Source organism: Oncorhynchus mykiss, chromosome 9 (assembly GCF_013265735.2).
Source record: "Oncorhynchus mykiss isolate Arlee chromosome 9, USDA_OmykA_1.1, whole genome shotgun sequence".
In the NCBI taxonomy this organism is placed as follows: Eukaryota; Metazoa; Chordata; class Actinopteri; order Salmoniformes; family Salmonidae; genus Oncorhynchus; species Oncorhynchus mykiss.
In genome coordinates, this window is record NC_048573.1 from 33,972,892 (window position 1) to 33,995,068 (window position 22,177).

A 22,177-nucleotide genomic window follows, 5' to 3' on the forward strand; every position below is an offset into this window, starting at 1 on the left:
CCTCTTATCTAAAAAAAAAATGCCCCTTACACATCTTAAATACTCTTATAAGCAAGCATAGAAGGCATTTAGTTCTTGTTCAGAAAGCTATTATTAAAGGGATACTTCAGGATTTTTGCGAAAGCCCTTTATCTACAATCTATGAGATGAACTCATTGATATTATTTTGATGTCTGCGTGCAGTTTGAAGAAAGTTGCTAACTAGCGTTAGAGCAGTCGCTAACTAGCGTTAGTGCAGTCGCTAATTTGCGTTAGCGCACCTCCAGTCATTGCATCAACTCTAGTTAGCATTGGCTGGCGAAACTACATCTAACTTCCTTCATACTGGATGCAGAGACTTCACGGTATCATTGAGTTCATCTGGCTCCTCGTTCAGCTGGCTCTCGTGCGTCATTGCCAACATTCCGAAATATCCCATTTGTAAACAGGGTTTGAACAATAGCTAATTGCCTTTTATACTTGCAAGAGCACCTGGCTTTGTCTGAAAGTGGTGGTGCATTTTTTTGTTGATAAAATAATTTGTTAATATTTTTTGGAATTGCAGAAAAACAATTTCCTGCAATTTTACACTGTTTCTTCACAGGGGAATCCATATTTATGAACAGAACAACTATTTGAACATCTTGAAGAAAAATCTGGCCTTAATGGCCATGTGTATAATCTCCACCCGGCACAGCCAGAAGAAGACTGGCCACCACTCAGAGCCTGGTTCCTCTCTAGGTTTCATCCTAGGTTCCTGCCTTTCAAAGTGCTTCTACATCTGCATTGCTTGCTGTTTGGGGTTTTAGGCTGGGTTTCTGTATTGCACTTTGTGACACCTGCTGATTAAAAAAGGGCTTTATAAATACATTACATTGAAATTTGATTGACATAGGATTTGCCACAACAAATTACATTGGAAATGTGTTTAATGACTAGATTACTAATCTACTCCCTTGCCTGAAAGTCCCACCCCCAATAATTAATCCTTGAGAGTCCATAATCTAATTAACATAATAAAATGATCCCCATCAAAATCTGTCAGTTTAAGCTAGAGATAATGTATATATTTTTTTTTTGCATGGGCCCACATCTCAATCCATTACATCGGCTTTGGAAAGTGACAGAGCTACAGCGCTGTTTGTAAGAGGAGGAGACATCCTGAAATCGGTCTTCTCAAGAAAACATCTGTAGTATCTGAATGGTTTGGCCTACTGACTAATATGGCCACTATTGAGAGACGAGACTATCAGGAGCACAATGGTGTTCTCCGTTTTGCTCTACAACCCCCACAAGCCCCTCGGGACTCGTCTGCCAACTTCTGTCTGTAGCATCTGAACTGTTTGGGCTACAAACTAATTTACCCCCACTCTGGAAAGGGGAGACTCCGTTTTGCTCTACAACCCGATTTGCGGGCGGTTTCCTGGTCTGACAAACAGCGCTGTAACTCTGCCACTTTCCACTGCAGACGCAACAGGCTGACATAGGGGTATGTGGTGGATTGAGATGCAGCCCATGCAAAAAAATAAAAAATAAAAATAAACATCTCGAACTTAAAAACTGAAGGATTTTCATGGTGATTTGAATATTATGTTAATTAGATTGATGCAAGGGGGCGTCAATAGACTTAAGGATTAACCGATTGATGTTGGGAAAATATATGGCAACAATGCACAGTGGTGTTAAATGTCTGCAGGTGCCTTTGGATTTTAAAACAAAAGTGGTGCAACTTATGCTTTCTAACTGAACCAAAAAAAGTGGCATGCAGGAGGGAGGCAAAAAAACTTTCAAGTGGGACAAACCATTCATCTTGAGGGGGTGCAAAATGCAATCTGTTAATTATATAATAAATAAAGTTGACATATACATCTTAGTACAGACTGGCTAAAAACATTACTAATCATTGAAAATGACAAATTTTCCAATGGATCATGGCACTTTTCTGGTAAAAATGTGGGGATGCAGCTGCTCCATTTTCTCCATTGCTCAGGCGCCTGAGAGCCCAACTATGACCTCGCTCTCCGTAGTCGACGTGAGTAAAACCTTTAAACAGGTTAACATTCGCAAGGCCAGACGGAATACTATGACGTGGATTGAGAGCATGCACTGAACAGCTGGCACATGTATTCTCCTATGCCTGACCCGGTCTGTAATATCAACTTGTTTCAAGCCTGTAGCACTCACATCTATAGTCCTGAAATGCTTATCATTCTGGCTCATACCAACACCATTATCCCAGAAACCCGAGACCCACTCCAATTTGCATACCGCCCCAACAGAGCCACAGATGATGCAATCTCTGTTGCACTCCACACTGCCCTCACCCACCTGGACAAAAGGAATACAGTTGAAGTCGGAAGTTTACATACACCTTAGCCAAATACATTTCAACTCAGTTTTTCACAATTCCTGACATTTAATCCAAGTAAAAACGTCCATGTTTTAGGTGAGTTAGGATCACCACTTTATTTTAAGAATGTGAAATGTCAGAATAATAATAGAGAGAATAATTTAGTTCAGCTTTTATTTCTTTCATCAAATTCCCAGTGGGTCAGAAGTTTACATACACTCAATTAGTATTTGGAAGCATTGCCTTTAAATTGTTTAAGATGGGCCAGGAACTTGGCCCATTCCTCCTCACAGAGCTGGTGTAACTAAGTCAGGTCTGTCGGCCTCCTTGCTCCCACACGCTTTTTCAGTTCTGCCCACACATTTTCTATAGGATTGAGGTTGGAGCTTTGTGATGGCCACTCCAATACCTTGATTTGTTGTCCTTAAGCCATTTTGCCACAACTTTGGAAGTATGCTCGGGGTCATTGTCCATTTGGAAGACCCATTTGCGACCAAGCTTTAACTTCCTGACTGATGTCTTGAGATGTTGCTTCAATATATCCACAATTTTTCTTTCTCATGATGCCATCTATTTGTGAAGTGCACCAGCCCCTCCTTCAGCAAAGCACCCCCACAACATGCTGCTGCCACCTCTGTGCTTCATGGTTGGGATGGTGTTCTTCAGCTTGGCAAGCCTCCCCCTTTTTCCTCCAAACATAACGATGGTCATTATGGCCAAACAGTTCTATTTTTGTTTCATCAGACAAGAGGACATTTCTCCAAAAAGTACGATCTTTGTCCCCATGTGCAGTTGCAAACCGTAGTCTGGCTTTTTTATGGTGGTTTTGGAGCAGTGGCTTCTTCCATGCTGAGCGACCTTTCAGGTTATGACGATATAGGACTTGTTTTACTGTGGATATAGATACTTGTGTACCTGTTTCCTCCAGCATATTCACAAGGTCCTTTGCTGTTGTTCTGGGATTGATTTGCACTTTTTGCACCAAAGTACGTTCATCTCTAGGAAACAGAACTCGTCTCCTTCCTGAGTGGTATGACGGCTGCGTGGTCCCATGGGGTTTATACTTGCGTACTATTGTTTGTACAGATGAACATGGTACCTTCAGGCGTTTGGAAATTGCTCCCAAAGATGAGCCAGACTTGTGGAGGTCTACAATTTTTATTCTGAGGTCTTAGCTGATTTCTTTTGATTTTCCTATGATGTTAAGCAAAGAGGCACCGAGTTTGAAGGTAGGCCTTGAAATACATCAACAGGTACACCTCCAATTGACTCAAATTATGTCAGTTAGCCTACCAGAAGCTTCTAAAGCCATGACATAATTTTCTGGAATTTTCCAAGCTGTTTAAAGGCACAGTCAACTTAGTGTATGTAAACTTCTGACCCACTGGAATTGTGATACGGTGAATTATAAGTGAAATAATCTGTCTGTAAACGATTGTTTGAAAAATTACTTGTGTCATTCACAAAGTAGATGTCCTAACCGACTTGCCAAAACTGTAGATTGTTAATAAGAAATTTGTGTAGTGATTGAAAAACGAGTTTTAAACTTCCAACTGTATACTCTACCTTTCAAAAGTTTGGGGTCACTTAGAAATGTCCTTGTTTTTGAAAGAAAAGCACTTTTGTTGTCCATTAAATTAACAACAAATGGATCAGAAGTACGGTGTAGACATGTTGTAAATTACTATTTGAGCTGGAAACGGCTGGTTTTTATGGAATATGTACATAGTCGTACAGAGGCACATTATCAGCAACCATCACTCCTGTGTTCCAATGGCACGTTGTGTTAGCTAACCCAAGTTTATCATTTTAAAAGGCTAATTGATCATTAGAAAACCCTTTTACAAATATGCTAGCACAGCTAAAAACTGTTGTTTTGATTTAAAGAAGCATTAAAATGAAATCTTCAGTTTCTTGGTAATTTCTCACATGGAATAGCCTTAATTTCTTAGAACAAGCATCGACTGACGAGTTACAGAATTAAGGTCTTTGTTTCTGGCCATTTTGAGTCTGTAATCGAACCCACAAATGCTGAAGCTCCAGATACTCAACTAGTCTAAAGAAGGCCAGTTTTATTGCTTCTTTAAATCAGCACAACAGTTTTCAGCTGTGCTAACATACAGTGGGGCAAAAAAGTGCAATTTCTCCCACTTAAAAAGATGAGAGAGGCCTGTAATTTTAATCATAGGTACACTTCAACTATGACAGACAAAATGAGAAAAGAAAACCCAGAAAATCACATTGTAGGATTTTTAATTTATTTATTTGCAAATTATGGTGGAAAATAAGTATTTGGTCAATAACAAAAGTTTCTCAGTACTTTGTTATATACCCTTTGTTGGCAATGACAGAGGTCAAATATTTTCTGTAAGTCTTCACAATGTTTTCACACACTGTTGCTGGTATTCACACACTGTTGCTGACTTTTAACTCCCTCCAAAGACTTTCTATGGGGTTGAGATCTGGAGACTGGCTAGGCCACTCCAGGACCTTGAAATGCTTCTTACGAAGCCACTTCTTTGTTGCCCGGGCGGTGTGTTTGGGATCATTGTCATGCTGAAAGACCCAGACACGTTTCATCTTCAATGCCCTTGCTGATGGGAGGTTTTCACTCAAAATCTCACGATACATGGCCCCATTCATTCTTTCCTTTACACGTATCAGTCATCCTGGTCCCTTTGCAGAAAAACAGCCCCAAAGCATGATGTTCCCACCCCCATGCTTCACAGTAGGTATGGTGTTCTTTGGATGCAACTCAGCATTCTTTGTCCTCCAAACACGACGAGTTGAGTTTTTACCAAAAAGTTATATTTTGGTTTCATCTGACCATATGACATTCTCCCAATCTTCTTCTGGATCATCCAAATGCTCTCTAGCGAACTTCAGACGGGCCTAAACATGTACTGGCTTAAGCAGGGGGACACATCTGGCACTGCAGGATTTGAGTCCCTGGCTGCGTAGTGTGTTACTGATGGTAGGCTTTGTTACTTTGGTCCCAGCTCTCTGCAGGTCATTCACTAGGTCCCCCCCGTGTGGTTCTGGGATTTTTGCTCACCGTTCTTGTGATCATTTTGACCCCACGGGGTGAGATCTTGCGTGGAGCCCCAGATCGAGGGAGATTATCAGTGGTCTTGTGTGTCTTCCATTTCCTAATAATTGCTCCCACAGTTGATTTCTTCAAACCAAGCTGTGGGGGGCCAGAAATCTTGCTTTTTTGTAGGTGACCAAATACTTATTTTCCACCATAATTTGCAAATAAATTCTGTCTGTTTTGTCTGTCATAGTTGAAGTGTACCTATGATGAAAATTACAGGCGTCTCATCTTTTTAAGTGGGAGAACTTTTTTGGGAGAATACTTTTTTGCCCCACTGTAATTGAAAAAAAGGGTTTTCTAATGATCAATTAGCCTTTTAAAATGATAAACTTGGATTAGCTAACACAACGTGCCATTGGAACACAGGAGTGATGGTTGCTGATAATGTGCCTCTGTACGCCTATATAGACAATCCATTAAAACTCAGCCGTTTCCAGCTACAATAGTCATTTACAACATTAACAATGTCTACACTGTATTTCTGATCAATTTGATGTTATTTTAATGGACAGAAAATGTGCTTTTCTTTCAAAAACAAGGAAATGTCTATGTGACCCCAAACTTTTGAAAGGTAGTGTGTTATATACAAATAAATAAATAAATAAATACACACTATAGTGTACATACATATAAAGTGCTTTCAGTAAGTATTCACACCCCTTGACATTTTCCAGATTTTGTTGTGGTACAACCCAGTCACTGCAAAGATAGTCCTTCCTAAATCAGTTGTCTGAGACGAAGAAGGAAACCACTCAGAGATTTCTCCATGAGGCCAATCATGACTAAAACAGTTAGAGTTTAACGGCTGTGATAGAAAACTGAGGATGGACCAACAACATTGCAGTTAGTCCACAATACTAACATAAATGACAGTGAAAAGAAGGACGCCGGTATAGAATTAAAATAATCCCAAACAAGCAATCTGTTTGCAATAAGGCACTAAAGTAAAACTGCAAAACATGTGGCAAAGAAATTCAATTTATGTCCTGAATTCAAAGCATTACGTTTGGGGCAAATCCAACACACAATGCGGTGGCCACATCATTTTATGGGTATGTTTGTGAACGTCAAGGACTAGGTAGTTTTTTTAGGATAAAAAATAATGTCAAGAGAGCTAAGCACAGGCAAAATCCTACAGGAAAACCTGGTTCAGCCTGCTTTCCAATAGACACTGGAAGACAAATTCACCATTTAGCAGGATAACAACCTAAAACACAAGGCCAAATATACACTGGAGTGCCTTACCAAGATGACATTGAATGTCCTGGAGTGGCCTAGTTACGGTTTTGACTGAAATTGGTTTGAAAATCTATGGAAAGACTTAAAAATGGATGTCAACTTGGCAGAGCTGGATGAATCTTTAACAAGTAATATGCAAATATTGTACAATCCAGGTGCGCAAAGCTCTTAGAGGCATACCCAGAAAGACTCACAGCTGTTCTAACATGTATTGATTCAAGGGTGTGAATACTAATTGAAATGAGATATCTCTGTATTTCATTTTCAATTCAATACACGTGCTAAAATAAAAATATGTTTTCACTTTGTTATTATGGGATATTGTGTGTAAATGGGTGAGGAAAATCAACAATTTAATACATGTTTTGTTAAGGCTGTAACACAACAAAAAGCTGAATAAGTCAAGGGGTATGAATACTTCAGCCACACAGTAAGTCAAAAGTTTGGACACACCCACTCATCCAATGGTTTTTATTTATTTTTACTATTTTCTACATTGTAGAATAATAGTAAATATATCAAAACTATGAAATAACACATATGGAATCATGTTGTGACCAAAAAAAAGTTACATCAAAATATATTTTAGATTCTTTAAAGTAGCCACCTGTTGCCCGGATGACAGCTTTGCACACTCTTGGCATTCTCTCAATCAGCTTCACCTCGAATGCTTTTCCAACAGTCTTGAAGGAGTCCCCACATATACTGAGCACTTGTCTGCTTTTCCTTCACTCCGCGGTACAACTCATCCCAAAACATCTTGGACTTCCTGTGACACTGGGTGCTGTAGATGTGCTGTAGGGCAGGCAGTGTGCCCCCAGTGATGTGTTAGACTATGCACTCTGGAGAGCCCTGCAGTTGCAGACGGTGCAGCCCGACAGGATGCTCTCTATGATGCATCTGTAGAAGTTTGTGAGGGTCTTAGGGGCCAAGCCAAATTTCTCCAGCCTCCTGAGGTTGAAGAGTGCACCTTCATCACCATGCCATCTGTGTGAAGGGACCAATTCAGGTTGTCAGTGATATCCACGTAGATGAACTTGAAGCTTTGGCTCTCTCCACTGCTGGTCTGTTTGTACACGTCCATGTTCCCAGTCACATTGCCATGGTTAAATGTGGTAATTTGGGCTTTCATTTTTGCTTGAATGCTGCCATCTATTAAAGTGTTTTGGTTTGGATAAGTATCGAATCGTCACAGTGGGAACAACATCCTCTATGCCCTTCCCGAGTCAGTGTATACATCGATACTATTCTCAGAGGCAACCCGGAATATTTCCCAGTCCGCATGATCAAAACAATCTTGAAGCATAGATTCCGATTGATCAGATTGATCAGATTAACGATGAACAATCCTTACCACGGGAGGTGTATTCTGCCTATAGGTGGGGAGGAGCAGAACGGAGGCGGGATCTGATTTGAAAAAGGGAGAGCGAGGGAGGGCCTTGTAATCAAGGTATATTAGTAATTTTTTTTTTAACAAATCCAAGGGGGGGTGAATACTTATGATACCCACTGTATAGATCATCTAGGAATCGCTTTGTATAAACAAATCTGCTAAATGACCGTGTCAATACATTACATCTACATTATGTTCTGTAGCAGGATACAGTATTACAAATGCACACACAAACATGATATGGGCCCTGGCCCATGCGCCACACTACATCAACTCACTCGTTGCCCCAGTCCAGGCGCACGGTTATGTGGCGTTTGATCTCTCTGGTCTGGTCCTGGGCCAGGTGACCCTGGATGAGCTGCCGGCGCAGGTCAATGAGCTCATTCATCACATGACGCAGCTTGTGGAACAGGTCCACCTTGTGCTTCTGTGGGGATCACACACACAACAATATGATCAAAACATACATGTAACATAACAAATTGGCTCTTGGACATTCCCACAATACAGTATGTCTATATTGATCTGGACTCTGACGTTTCTATGTCAGTATCTCTATTCTTATGAGAGTTCCCTGGTCTGCTATGGAAGTAACAGCAACTCCAGCTCCAGGCACCCTCATGATTCAATCCATGGTTTTAAATAGACTTCCATTATGAAACACACAACTAAGCAACTAGCTGCTGTTAGAATGCAAGTGTTCCTCCTGACAGTAGTAGAAGGTCAGGGTTATGAAACTGTAATGAGTGTTAATGAAACACACTAGCATGGCTGTGTCATTAAATAATTATGCAGGAATTATACAGCTATAAAGGAAAATGGGTGTTCGGTGAAACCTGTTTCTCTGTTAACAAACAACCAACAAGGGTCTTTCTTTTCTACTGGAGGCTACATAGTTACCACATGAGTTCCACTGATAGAGCTAAAGTACCAGCACAATTAATTATACAAATAAAAATATATGTCCAACTCAGTCCTTACAGCAAATGTAGTTTTTCTCCATGACCAAGGACAGCACTTTTAATTGAAGCATTTTATATTCCTCCCATTGGCCTGACAAGCCCACACTACCTCCCAGTTTTGTTTAGATAAGTGCAAAGTTTAACCGCATCTACAACGTTCATGGACATTTAATTAGGGTAAACATTCCATGTTCTCAACCTGCTGGTGGCTGTAGGAAAACAACGATTTTAGTCAGAGCCGATTAGGCCTCTCGGTTGGCTGTTCTGTGAGGCCTAATTATGTACATTACAACAGATACACACTAATTCAAAGGCCATCGCTCCCTGAGGTACCGCGATGCATTCTAATTGCAATATGCCTTGAGCGCAAAACATTAAATGAAAACAAATAAAATGTGTAAACATCTAGCCCAGGGGTGTCAAACATATGGCGTGGGGGCCAGATCTGACCCGCGAGGAGGTCTAATCCGGCCCGCGAGTTATAAATAATACTCCAAGAATATATCTACTTGCAAATGACTAAAATCACATCCAAACTGTGTAGAAATGACAATGGACCTACATTATTAGTTTCTTCACTGTGTCCAGCTCACTAATAATCACCGAAATGAAAGCTAGAAAGTCAAGGAGCATAAAAATTCCAAGAACGATGGATAGAGGACCATTTTTATATACAGTGCCTTGCGAAAGTATTCGGCCCCCTTGAACTTTGCGACCTTTTGCCACATTTCAGGCTTCAAACATAAAGATATAAAACTGTATTTTTTTATGAAAAATCAACAACAAGTGGCACACAATCATGAAGTGGAACGACATTTATTGGATATCTCAAACTTTTTTAACAAATCAAAAACTGAAAAATTGGGCGTGCAAAATTATTCAGCCCCCTTAATTTAATACTTTGTAGCGCCACCTTTTGCTGCGATTACAGCTGTAAGTCGCTTGGGGTATGTCTCTATCAGTTTTGCACATCGAGAGACTGAAATTTTTTTCCCATTCCTCCTTGCAAAACAGCTCGAGCTCAGTGAGGTTGGATGGAGAGCATTTGTGAACAGCAGTTTTCAGTTCTTTCCACAGATTCTCGATTGGATTCAGGTCTGGACTTTGACTTGGCCATTCTAACACCTGGATATGTTTATTTTTGAACCATTCCATTGTAGATTTTGCTTTATGTTTTGGATCATTGTCTTGTTGGAAGACAAATCTCCATCCCAGTCTCAGGTCTTTTGCAGACTCCATCAGGTTTTCTTCCAGAATGGTCCTGTATTTGGCTCCATCCATCTTCCCATCAATTTTAACCATCTTCCCTGTCCCTGCTGAAGAAAAGCAGGCCCAAACCATGATGCTGCCACCACCATGTTTGACAGTGGGGATGGTGTGTTCAGGGTGATGCACTGTGTTGCTTTTACGCCAAACATAACATTTTGCATTGTTGCCAAAAAGTTCAATTTTGGTTTCATCTGACCAGAGCACCTGCTCTCTGCGCTTTTAACGGACCTCTGAGACCATCACAATGCAGGTGGATTTATACGGAGACTTGATTACACACAGGTGGATTGTATTTATCATCATTAGTCATTTAGGTCAACATTGGATCATTCAGAGATCCTCACTGAACTTCTGGAGAGAGTTTGCTGCACTGAAAGTAAAGGGGCTGAATAATTTTGCACGCCCAATTCTTCAGTTTTTGATTTGTTAAAAAAGTTTGAAATATCCAATAAATGTCGTTCCAATTCATGATTGTGTCCCACTTGTTGTTGATTCTTCACAAAAAAATACAGTTTTATATCTTTATGTTTGAAGCCTGAAATGTGGCAAAAGGTCGCAAAGTTCAAGAGGGCCGAATACTTTCGCAAGGCACTGTGTATGTGTATATATATATATATATATATATAAATAAATATATAATATATATATATAAACGAATGCGGCCCCCGGGGAAAATTAGTTTGACACCCCTGATTTAGCCAATGATACATCCTGTTTTTATGGATGGTAACCGTGGTGACTGGCTACACTGGCTACCACACAGGGGGGCAGAGTGAGTGCCCGAAATGAGTAGTGTTAAATCAGTGGTTTGAAGTTGTTGTGCTTGACAGGAAGTTACATCACCACAGTCCTTGGTTGCTCTGAGCATGAGCAGTCCTCAGTGATAGGTTATGTAAAAAGTCGCTGGCAGCCAAGCTCGACAAAATCTCCCTCCCTCTGCTCAGGTCAAACCTCAGCTACGTATATCCCCTCCTGCCCCTTCCACACTTAGCAGGATTAGGGTTTATTTAGGTCTCCATAAACATTTATAGAGTGGGAGGGTGATGATGATGCTGGCTTAATGTACAATACTGCATTGAGTTTTAAGATGACTGTATAATAGCCCATAACATAAACATTATCCAGGGACAGATCGGTGTTCCTTAGCCATCTCCTCTGACTGTCATTGTCATGAATGGCATGCCAATGATAGACGAGTTGGCTACGGCACAGAGAGATCTGGGACCAGGTTAGGCAAAGAAGTATAGTAATGGCAGAGTTACATTCTGTGAAATTGCCTATGATAGCTATCTACTACGACATTATTTATAGACAATGACTATTTTGGGAGATACATAGGCAGGATAAGACGATGAAGAGTGGAATTACAGCCTATATGACACGCTATGGGGAATCATGGGAAGGGGATGTATATACAGTATGTTCAACCCCAATGGTTTTTGCTATCCCCCAGTCTTTTGCAAATAGACATGGCTTTTTCAGCTATTGAATGAGGTGAACATTGTATACTGCAGGTAAAAATGTATATCTCATCAAATCTTTTGAGCTAGGTATGTAACGCAGGGGTGGGTGCAGCTCCTGTCCTCTTTCCCTTTCTGATCAACCACTCTTCTAACCCTGTACGTTGCATTTAAATGGAGTCCGTGTGAGGCGATACTGACCACGTAGAGTTGCTTCCACAGCACGCCCCATTCCTGCAGGGTGGAGGTGGTCTCAGTGATAATGGGATCTTCCAGAGGCACCACCGTCTCACACAGCCTAGGGTGAGACACACACAGTTATAGAAACAGAGTCAGACACTCGAAAACTTAAAACTGACAGACATAACTGCCGACAGTACAAATAGAGAAAAACAAAAACACAATTGAACGAACCAACACACACACACTTCGATCACTGCCCTGTGCTGGCACTGTCATGACATAACTCTTTCATGATGGGAAAAACTATATTTCACTCAATTGTGAAATTAGGATTATAAAGGATCACTAGAGCAAAACCACAACGGACAATTTATATTTCAGAGTGCCAACCATGAGACTAAATGAAAGACAAGAGAAAGACCTTAAGCAGGAGAAAAGGAGAAGATCGCCAGGTTATGTTGTGAAATGTGGTTCTCTGCACTCTGGCTTTGGATTCTATAATGGATTCTATAATGTATTGCATACATTTGTTCTATAGAAAACGTGTCTAGTTAAAAACACAAGACAGTCATTACATAACAAGCCAGAATGATACTCTATAGCTCTGATGCACTGGGAGAACCTGTAGGTGTTTTCATACCATTAACCAGACTAAACTGCAATGCACATTTCCCAAATTCAACTCTTTGAGCAGGGAAGTGTAATAATGACAATTTCCAAGTCTGCACCTGTTTTAGAAGCAAACGAGAGCTCTCTGAATGTGTGTTATAAGTGCACAGGAGGGTGGTGATATAACACTATGAACGATCCTCCCAGTCCACACTGTCACTGATCCCTGCCTGCAGATCTAATCTCCATCAACACTGGCTGGTATAAGAGCTTGCCTGCCTCCCTTTGTCTTTGCACTGCCCTCTCTCGGCTTCCACTGCCATGAACACCTTGTGTGCCTTAAACAGCAACACAACTCGGATGACCACTGGTGTCGTGTGTGTCCGTGGGAGAGTAGTATGTGTGTGTGTGTGTGTGTGTGTGTGTGTGTGTGTGTAGGAGCATGCTTCACTGGCAGAGCAGACCTAATGCCATTTAACTACAGATCCTCACAGATCAGTGATGAGGGAAACGAGGCAACAGAAATGGGTGGGACATGCACACACCACCCCATTGTTGATTAATAAATCTTACCCAATGGCAGCTCTACATTATGTTGTGGAAAATATAGAGCTTCCTTTGGCTTCCATTAACCAGTGATTCTCCACCTTATATCTGAAATTATTGGCACCCTTGATAAAGCTGAGCAAAAAAAAAAGACTGTATAAAATGAATACAAATATTTACCTGTTGTATGCAACGACAAAAAAAAAAACAAAAGGGGAAATTATACAATTTCTCAGAGAAAGAAACAAACATTTCTGAGATTGGAGAACACATTGGGAGGGATCTTAGACAATTCCTCCATACAGAATATTTCCAGATCCTTGATGTCCTTCGTCTGTACATTTTGCAAGGGTCATCACAGTCTCCGGACTTAAACCCCATTGAAAACCTGTGGTTTGAATTGAATGGGGCAGTCCATAAGTACAGACGAAGGACATCAAGGATCTGGAAAGATTCTGTATGGAGCAATGGTCTAAGATCCCTCCCAATGTGTTCTCCAATCTCATAAAACATTTAGGAAAAAGGCTCAGTGCTTTTATCCTCGCAAGGGGAGGGTGCTGGAGTATTGAACAGAGGGGTGCCAATAACTTTGACCCTCATCTTTTTTAGTTTCAACAAAATCTCTTTCTCTGAGCAATTGTCGTAAAATAATATAATTTCCCCATTGTTTTTGCAGACAATATAGCTCAGTATTTGTATTATTCACTTGATATAGTAGTTTTTGCTCATCATTATCAAGGGTGCCAATCATTTTCAAACCAGGAATGTATCTCTGACAAACTGGGCTCATATGATTTAACATGAAGAGACTCACCCTCTGTTGGTGACTGTGGATTTCTTCAGGTGGACATAGTTGGTTGGGAATATACCCTGATGGATGGAAAGGGCGGAAGTAGAAGAGAAAAATGTAGCAAGGTGCTGCAACTGAAGACCGTAGTCCTGTGCTCTGCATGCATGTAAACAGTATGCCCCACATGTTGCATGTGTGTGTCCCTGTGTTGTACATGATATGCATTGGTCAACTGTAATGTGGAGCAGTAGTTAGAGGAGCGGAGTTCTTGACAGACAAAAAACTACTGTAGCCACAAGCTACGCTTAGATTGTGGCTATTTTAATACTGCTCTAACTCTGACACACACAAACTGAATATGCAGCAGCTCAGCCCCAATTGTCGCTTAGCTGGGAAGGGCATGAGAGACAGAACAGTGCCAACTGCCACCCTTGCAGTTCCTCTCTCTGGCTCTAATCTGCCAGATGTGATGAATTGGGCACAGTGAGCACAGTTAATTGTGGCAGCTCAGGGAGAGTATGAGGGCAAGTGAGGGAGCGTGGGAGGAAGAGTACATAAAAATGGAGGCGTATGGGTGGGGGACTGTAACTAGCTGATGAGAGTAGTGAGAGCAGAACGGGCATTGGCATCCCATAAGACCTCTAGCTATCTGGCAGGATTGTGAGGAGTTTTAGTGTGTCTTTCTGGAACAGTATGTTACCTGACAACTCAATCTGACTGACCTTTTATTTCAGCTCGACTCAGAAGAATGATGAGACAGCAGAGGTATTGTCTATCACTGTCATGACATTGAAGAGGAGTAAAACCACATACAGATCTGGGACCAGGGCCAGACTAAGGTATCACAGGTTCTTCACTGGTTTCACAGCTTATTAAGATACTGACTGAATGAGGCCTCCCGAGTGACACAGTGGTCTCAGGCACTGGGGCTGTATCACAACCGGCCGTGATCGGGAGTCCCATAGGGTGGCGCACGATCGGCCCAGCGTCGTCCAGATTATGGGAGGGTTGCCCCGGAGGGGGGGGGGGGTGCTTTACTTGGCTCATTGTGCTCTAGTGAATCCTTGTTGTGTGCCGGGCGCCTGCAGGCTGACCTCGGTCGTCAGGTGAACGGTGTTTCCTCCGACACAGTGCGGCTGGCTTCCGGGTTAAACAGGCAAGCTCAGTTTGGCGGGTCATGTTTCAGAGGACGCATGACTCGACCTTCGCCTCCCGAGCCCGTTTGGGAGTTGCAACGAAGAGACAAAATCGAAATTGTGAAGAAAAAGGGGGTTTGAAATGTTTTTTATAAAAAGCTACTCAGTGATGGGTATCATGTGTCAGACATTTTGATTTGGAACATGAAGCCGAAAAAACAGGTACAGTTATAAACATGGTTTACTGAACAATTGATTGGATCGGAAGTGGATGCGTCAGTAATATATATTAACCATGAACTGCAGTGCAGAACAGATCGATGGCAGCAGCTATAGTGGAACATTGCCTGGAGGTGCTGAACCCATTTAGTTCAAACATAGTGTACGTACACATCCAACAAACTTCCACAGGTGCAGGCAGGTACTAATAATACCATAGAAAAAATTAAGATGAATGCCTGCATACTTTGTAATCGAATTCAAATCGAAAGGAAACCCTGTTTGTCATTTCGTGATGTATTGTTGCATTTCTGTGCATCTTACTGTACCTTTTGGAGACAGTGTGTTAATGGAGCTCTACCTGGAGGTGAGGTTTGCCAGTTTACATGGAACTGCATGTCAAAACAGCAGCCTGAGCAGGCTCTCTGGAGGGAATGTACTAGCAGGAGACGCCTGATAGTGGGTGGGTGGATGGATGGGTCGGTGTCTCTCGCTCTCAACACAAATGGCTTCATGCTTTTTATCTTAGATGCAAGTACCAACGTATTCTCCCATTGCACTCATCTCATTGGAAGCAAGATGAAGTGTACAGTAAACACAGTGCCACATTGTAGGCCTCTGTGTGAGCGGTAGAAACACTTTTTAACACAGATGATCCATCAGTATGTATGTGTGGGTGTGGAAGGTGAACTGATAAAATAAATGGTGTAACTCTTATTGTATATGTACTGCTACTCATCCAATACAACGCCTCCAGAAATCCAAAGTGTGCATCGTATTCTCTGCCACACAGAGAGGAGAGAAAATATGGTAGCTTGCACCTAACACATACTAATTGCGGTGCCCAAACATGACAACACTAAGAAAAGTAAGCATGCTGAAGTTGAGGTTTGCATGAGGAATCACTTTGCTGTGAATAAATAGCTTCAAACAAACAGTGGCTGATAGCTGCCTGGTCAAACAGGACCACTCTCAATAATAGCGGCAATACAAGCAGTGAATGTAAAGTGTGATTCTAAAAGGAAAAGGCTGATGTGTTTACCTTGATTGAAGGCTTCTTGGTGGAAAACCCTCTGTACCAACCTAAAGAGAAACCAAAGATTCATAGTCTGTTCAGCTGGTTGATATGTCCACACACACACACACACACACACACCACAAAGTGCTTTTTTAGATGAAGGTAAAGTGAGTATACTATACAATGTTATTCTCTATAAACTGTTATTCAGCAGCTCTTACCTTCACTCTTCTCCAGGATCTGCACCGTCTCTCCTATCTCCAGAACCAGGGCCTGACATACTGAGCCCCGGAAGTTACAAATAACTGAGAAAAAATAAAAAGGGTAAACATTATAAACTTCATGAAGTTATGTCTGTTTCTGTTTTAGCCAACGTGTTTGTTTTTTATGATATTGTTTATTCAGTGAATAGATATTACTCAAAGACTCAAAGCTCTGCTCATCATTACATCCCTTTCCTGTAAACAGAAACAGTCAAGTGCCCAGCCTAAAGATGAGATACTCTGTCCTTGGCTTTATCCTTGTGTTACTTTCCACGAGGTGCATCCCTCCCCATCAGTCATGTTTTCAAACAGCATGTGTTTTGGTTTGTCGCCGAGCTGTTAACAGCTTCTTTTTTTTTTTAAATAAGCCGTTTCCTGCAAAGGAGCCCCAGCTCAACCAACTGGAAACAGGCCCCCCTCCCTGAAGTGTGTAGGCATTTTAAAAAGGCAATTGATTCTTAAGCATTCCTGATTTTAATACAATGTAAAGTTAAGTCTCCAAATATGGACCCTACAAATAGCACACATTCTGCTGCTAAACAGTAGGGGTAAACGCTCCTCCATCATATCTGTGCATAAATCTTCAATACTGAACTGTGTGCTGTCTGTTTGTTCTCACTGCAGCATAAATTCAACCAATGCCCTTTAAAGTATGCAGAGTACTGCTGGCTGAATCAAATACTGTGACTCAGAGAACATGATTAAGGATGCATTAGCGCCATCTTCAGGGGACCCGTACTATAGAGTACCACCTTTAATACCTCTTAAATGGTGCATCAGTCGAGGAGCAGAGTAACTTAACAGCAGAACAGAGATGTAATGTCTACAGGCCTCAGTACAAGGCAAACTTGTTTGGCGACGACAGGGCTCCATTCACGATTCCAAAACCCACAAATGGTGGCCCTTGGAGGAGAGTTCTGTGTGAGTCATTATGCTAATGACCCAGTCAGGGGACCCAATGAGTGGGGGGAGGGGAGAAGGGAGAGGCCAGAGCACTTGTTCGGTTTGTAGGAAACGAGCACTTAGTTCCTCTGCTACGGTAGCTATGGCAACAGATCATCTATAAAACTGTAGGGCTTTCTTCACTGTATAACTGCTGCAGGGATCTGGGCATTTTAAAAAAGGCAGGAATATAGATGTGCTGCTGCTGCGCACAGGGTCCAAATCACAAGCACAGGGCATAGATCAGATGGAGAGAGAGAGAGAGAGATGGAGCGAGATAATCTGAACATATAACCATCTAAGTGACAAGAGAGAAAGACTTGAAAAGGGATCTTCTTGTCCCCTTCTCTAACTCTGCTTCAGGTCTATTACCAACCTGGCCTAAACATTCTCTACTTCAAAGTCCTTGTCTTTTAATGTCCCCTAGTTTGTGTAAGTTGCTTAATTACACTGGAACCATTATGAGACCCTCAGCAGAGTGCCCATTTCAGAACAAGATGGGACTGTTTCACTGGAGATTGTGGTTCTATTTCACAGGCTCTGTTGACTCTGCTCTTTACTTGGATTTGAAATATTCCCTTGCTGAAATGTGGATCCATGTTTTATCACTATTCTCCATGTGGTGCCTCAAAAGTAATGCACTATATAGTATCTTCAATTGCATCACTATTCCCCATGTTGTGCCTCAAAAGTAATGCACTGTATAGGGAATTAGGTGTCATTTGAGACGCAAACTCAGAAATAAACAAGCAAATCTGCATTACTAAAAAGTATTGAACACTTCCTTTTCCATCTATCAATCACAGGCCAACAGTATAGTTACTGTACAATGCAGCAATACAGGGAGTGACTGTAACAACAACAGTTGAGTTCAGATTCAAACTGAAAATGTTGATGTGCGAGTACAGTAGGGTGTGTGATAAATGAGACCTGGCAGAAGCAAGGCATTTCCACAATCAACAACCAGTGTGAGTAAAATAGTAGCCAACAGTGAACGGTAATGGCAGTGTTCACTCATCGGAAAACACAAGCCAAGACAGAAATGTACAGTAAAAGTAGTGAAGTGAGAGTAATATCTAAATGGGCAAAAGGAAAAATGTATGAACTATGTTAGAGTATTAGGTTGCATGAAGTGCCACTGTTGATGATTTGCAACAAACTGATGTTAGTTGAGGAGCCTGCTTATGATAGCTATTAAGTCTGAATATGGCATAACTGTTAGGAAGTTGTTCCTTAATTCCTCAACTTTGGAATTCAGATTAATCTTATTTTTGCAGAGATTCAGCTGAAGCCATTTTTTTAACAGCAGTTTATGTGGGCCCACAATGTACAATGATGGTAGGCAGATGCTGCAGTTTTGTGCTCCCTGCAGTGTGAAAACAGAGAAGGGCCACACACACACAAACCCACCCAACCACCCACACCAACAGAGAGAAAGAGACTTACTTACACACACCCACACAGAGAAAGAGACTTGCCTACACAGATGACAGAGATCAAGGTTAAGTCAGTGTTGCTTTGTAAATTAGTAAGCCAATGTGGTGGAGTTACAGGCTCCTATCAGTCATCCTTTGTTAGGTTTGTAAAGTGAACAAGAGAAGAAAAAAAGCTCAGTTGAATTGATCCTTGCTTTTTAAAACAGTGTTTACATTGTTCACTTTTATATCACATGGATGTCTACAAAGCCTTTTGTATAGTTGTCTATCTATTCAACCTAGGTCTTTACAGTGTGTGTCCCTCTCTCAGTCCCCAGGCTAAATCAACCATGCAAATAGCCTCGTTCAAATATGCACAGCACACAAAATTATCATTACTATGCACCAATTTGTGTGGTCATCAAAATGACACAACGTGGGAAAAAAAATGTTTTATAGAACTATTCATCAAAATGAAAATCAAAGTAGTTTCTCTGGCGATAAGATAATGAACTCCAGACTGAAGTCACAGTCATCCAAGAATGATCTATCTATTATTTCACCACAGGCATACACATCACTCATTGTAAATATTGCTTAATGGAACATGGAGGTAAGTAGGTTACTGCTCTCTCTGTTCAGCTTTGATTCTGTGTTGATGGAAACATTTAGCAGACAGACAGCACACATGGTCAGGAAAACAAAGCTGAGAGAGACAGACATACTGTACTAGATTGTACTGTACTATGCCCTGAAGGGCAGTTTAAAGGGCAGCGAGCATCAAACCCCACCAACAAGAGTAAATGCAACCCTACATCTCTTTTTGGGGCAACTTCACATGAACTGAAGCAAAAGCAATGTATTTACATAGTAAATTGTTGACAGGGACAGCATAACAACAGTACACAGAGGGTGAGCATTGTTTCTGAGGAGGCTTTATGGTACCATAAAGAATGTACAGAAAGGAGTACACTAGCAGATGGATGATAAAGGGACAGTTCACACAAATGTTAAAAAATGACATATCCCATTCAAGTCACGGGACAATATCAGAAACTTTCACACATCGTATGAAATCATATATAAGCAACTTTGTTGAGCTTCACAATCAATTCTAGATGTTTTCAGATTATGTGCAAAAAAAATGCTGATATTGGTCCCATGACTGGAAACAGTGCCAGGGACACTTAAACAAAGCACAGATTGCTGTCATACCTTGCCCATTGAAAGCTTGCCGGATAATGAAACCAATGTGTCATTTTGTAACGTGGGTGTACTATCCCTTTAAACTGCGGCATCTTTACTTGCAAGATCATCTAAAACTACAGAGAAATACATGTCTTGAAGGACATCACATTACTGATGTACAATGCGTCTTACCCTTTCTGACCACTGTATGCAGTTCATTCTTAAATCTGATTGTTTTACTATTATTTGAGTGCTGTATTGAATAGAAACTTCCTGGATGCTTTCAGAGCCAAACCAAAACATTACTGGTAGGGCTGGTGATCACAGTGAAGCGCATCACAGATTAGTTCCTTTAGCCATTCCAGTGATGCATTGTGACTAAGCATGCAGACCCCGGAGGTCCTGCTTCTCTCCTAGATTTCAGTAACCCTGTCCCAGATACTCAAATGGCAAAGTAAAAAATGACACAAGAGCCTTTTCTGTTTGGCCCAATGAGTCATGCTGTTCAGCATGACCTGAATGCACGCTCACTCAGACACACACCGCATCACTGGGCTGTTCTCGGGTCCTGCTAACCTAAGGACTTCTGCCACGCGAGTGCCCGGGTGCTTTTGTCAGATCTGATTTCAGAACAGCAACCAGATCTGTCTGAGTGAGCATGGCACCCATCTGCAGTGGAGATCACATGACTACTTGATGACCACGTTACCTTTTATTACATTTCAAAAGAGCAAACACTCACGAACACATACACAGATGCCACCAGACACACATGCCGCCCACCTACATACATGACGCACGCAACACACACATACACAAATGCTTAAAAATAGGCCATATTGGACTAATGCTCAACTTTCTACTGATGAGAGCAGAAATCCCATTGTTTCCAGAAGCGTTGTTACTCAAACTCTGTTTAACAACCTGCAGCAAAGGAGGTGATGAGTGGTTGTGTCCTCAGCGGGTTAAAACCATTAAGAAATGGTGCTTAGGGTACACCAAACTCTGTAATCCCCCTACCAATTGGACATTAGCTGTATCTCCTGCTTTACTTAATTATGGCTGTCCATTCATATTATTGTCCAAGATGTCATAGCTTCAAATTGCCATGACTTTCTAATTCACAGTTATATCGGAAGTTTACATACACTTTGGTTAGAGTCATTAAAACTCATTTTTCAATCACTCCGCAAATTTATTGTTAACAAACTATAGTTTTGGCAAGTCGGTTAAGGACATCTACGTTGTGCATGACAAGCAATTTTTCCAACAATTGTTTACAGACAGATTATTTCACTGTATCACAATTCCAGTGGGTCAGAAGTTTACATAAACTAAATTGACCGTGCCTTAAAACAGCTTGGAAAATTCCAGAAAATGTCATGGCTTTAGAAGCTTCTGATAGGCTAATTGACATAATTTCAGTCAATTGGAGGTGTACCTGTGGATGTATTTCAAGGCTTACCATCAAATTCAGTGCCTCTTTGCTTGACATCATGTGAAAATCAAAGGAAAATTAGCCAATACGTCAGAAAACAAAATTGACCTCCACAAGTCTGGTTCATCCTTGGGAGCAATTTCCAAACACCTGAAGGTACCACGCTCAACTGTACAAACAATAGTTTGCAAGTACAAACGCCATGGGATCATGCAGCCATCATACCACTCAGGAAGGAGACGCCTTCTGTCTCCTAGAGATGAACGTACTTTGGTGCAAAAAAGTGCAAATCAATCCCAGAACAACAGCAAAGGACCTTGTGAAGATGCTGGAGGAAACAGGTACACGAGTATCTATATCCACAGTAAAAGTCCTATATCGACATAACCTGAAAAGCCGCTCAGCAAGGAAGAATCCACTGCTCCAAAACCGCCATAAAAAAGCCAGACTACGGTTTGCAACTGCACATGGGGACAAAGATCTTACTTTTTGGAGAAATGTCACCTGGTCTGATGATTTTTTTTTTTTTAACTGTTTGGCCATTATGACCATCATTATGTGTGGAGGAAAAAGGGGGAGGCTTGCAAGCCGAAGAACACATCCCAACGGTGAAGCACGGGGGAGGCAGCATCATGTTGTGGGGGTGCTTTGCTGCAGGAGGGATTGGTGCACTTCACAAAATCG

General features: G+C 41.4%; 1 protein-coding gene across 7 annotated transcripts in view; it reads right to left on the bottom strand.

Annotated features, from left to right (window-relative positions):
• LOC110531948 (dedicator of cytokinesis protein 3) overlaps window positions 1-22,177 on the bottom strand; it is a 58,574-nt gene that overhangs the window by 32,457 nt on the left and 3,940 nt on the right. For all 7 annotated transcript variants that reach the window (XM_021615490.2, XM_036987837.1, XM_021615489.2 and 4 more), the window contains exons 2-6: window positions 16,469-16,552; window positions 16,272-16,312; window positions 13,899-13,954; window positions 11,948-12,044; window positions 8,334-8,482 (exon numbers count right to left, since the gene is read on the bottom strand). In XM_021615490.2, the coding sequence (XP_021471165.2) occupies window positions 8,334-8,482; window positions 11,948-12,044; window positions 13,899-13,954; window positions 16,272-16,312; window positions 16,469-16,552 (427 nt within the window). The remainder of the gene's footprint in view (window positions 1-8,333; window positions 8,483-11,947; window positions 12,045-13,898; window positions 13,955-16,271; window positions 16,313-16,468; window positions 16,553-22,177) is intronic.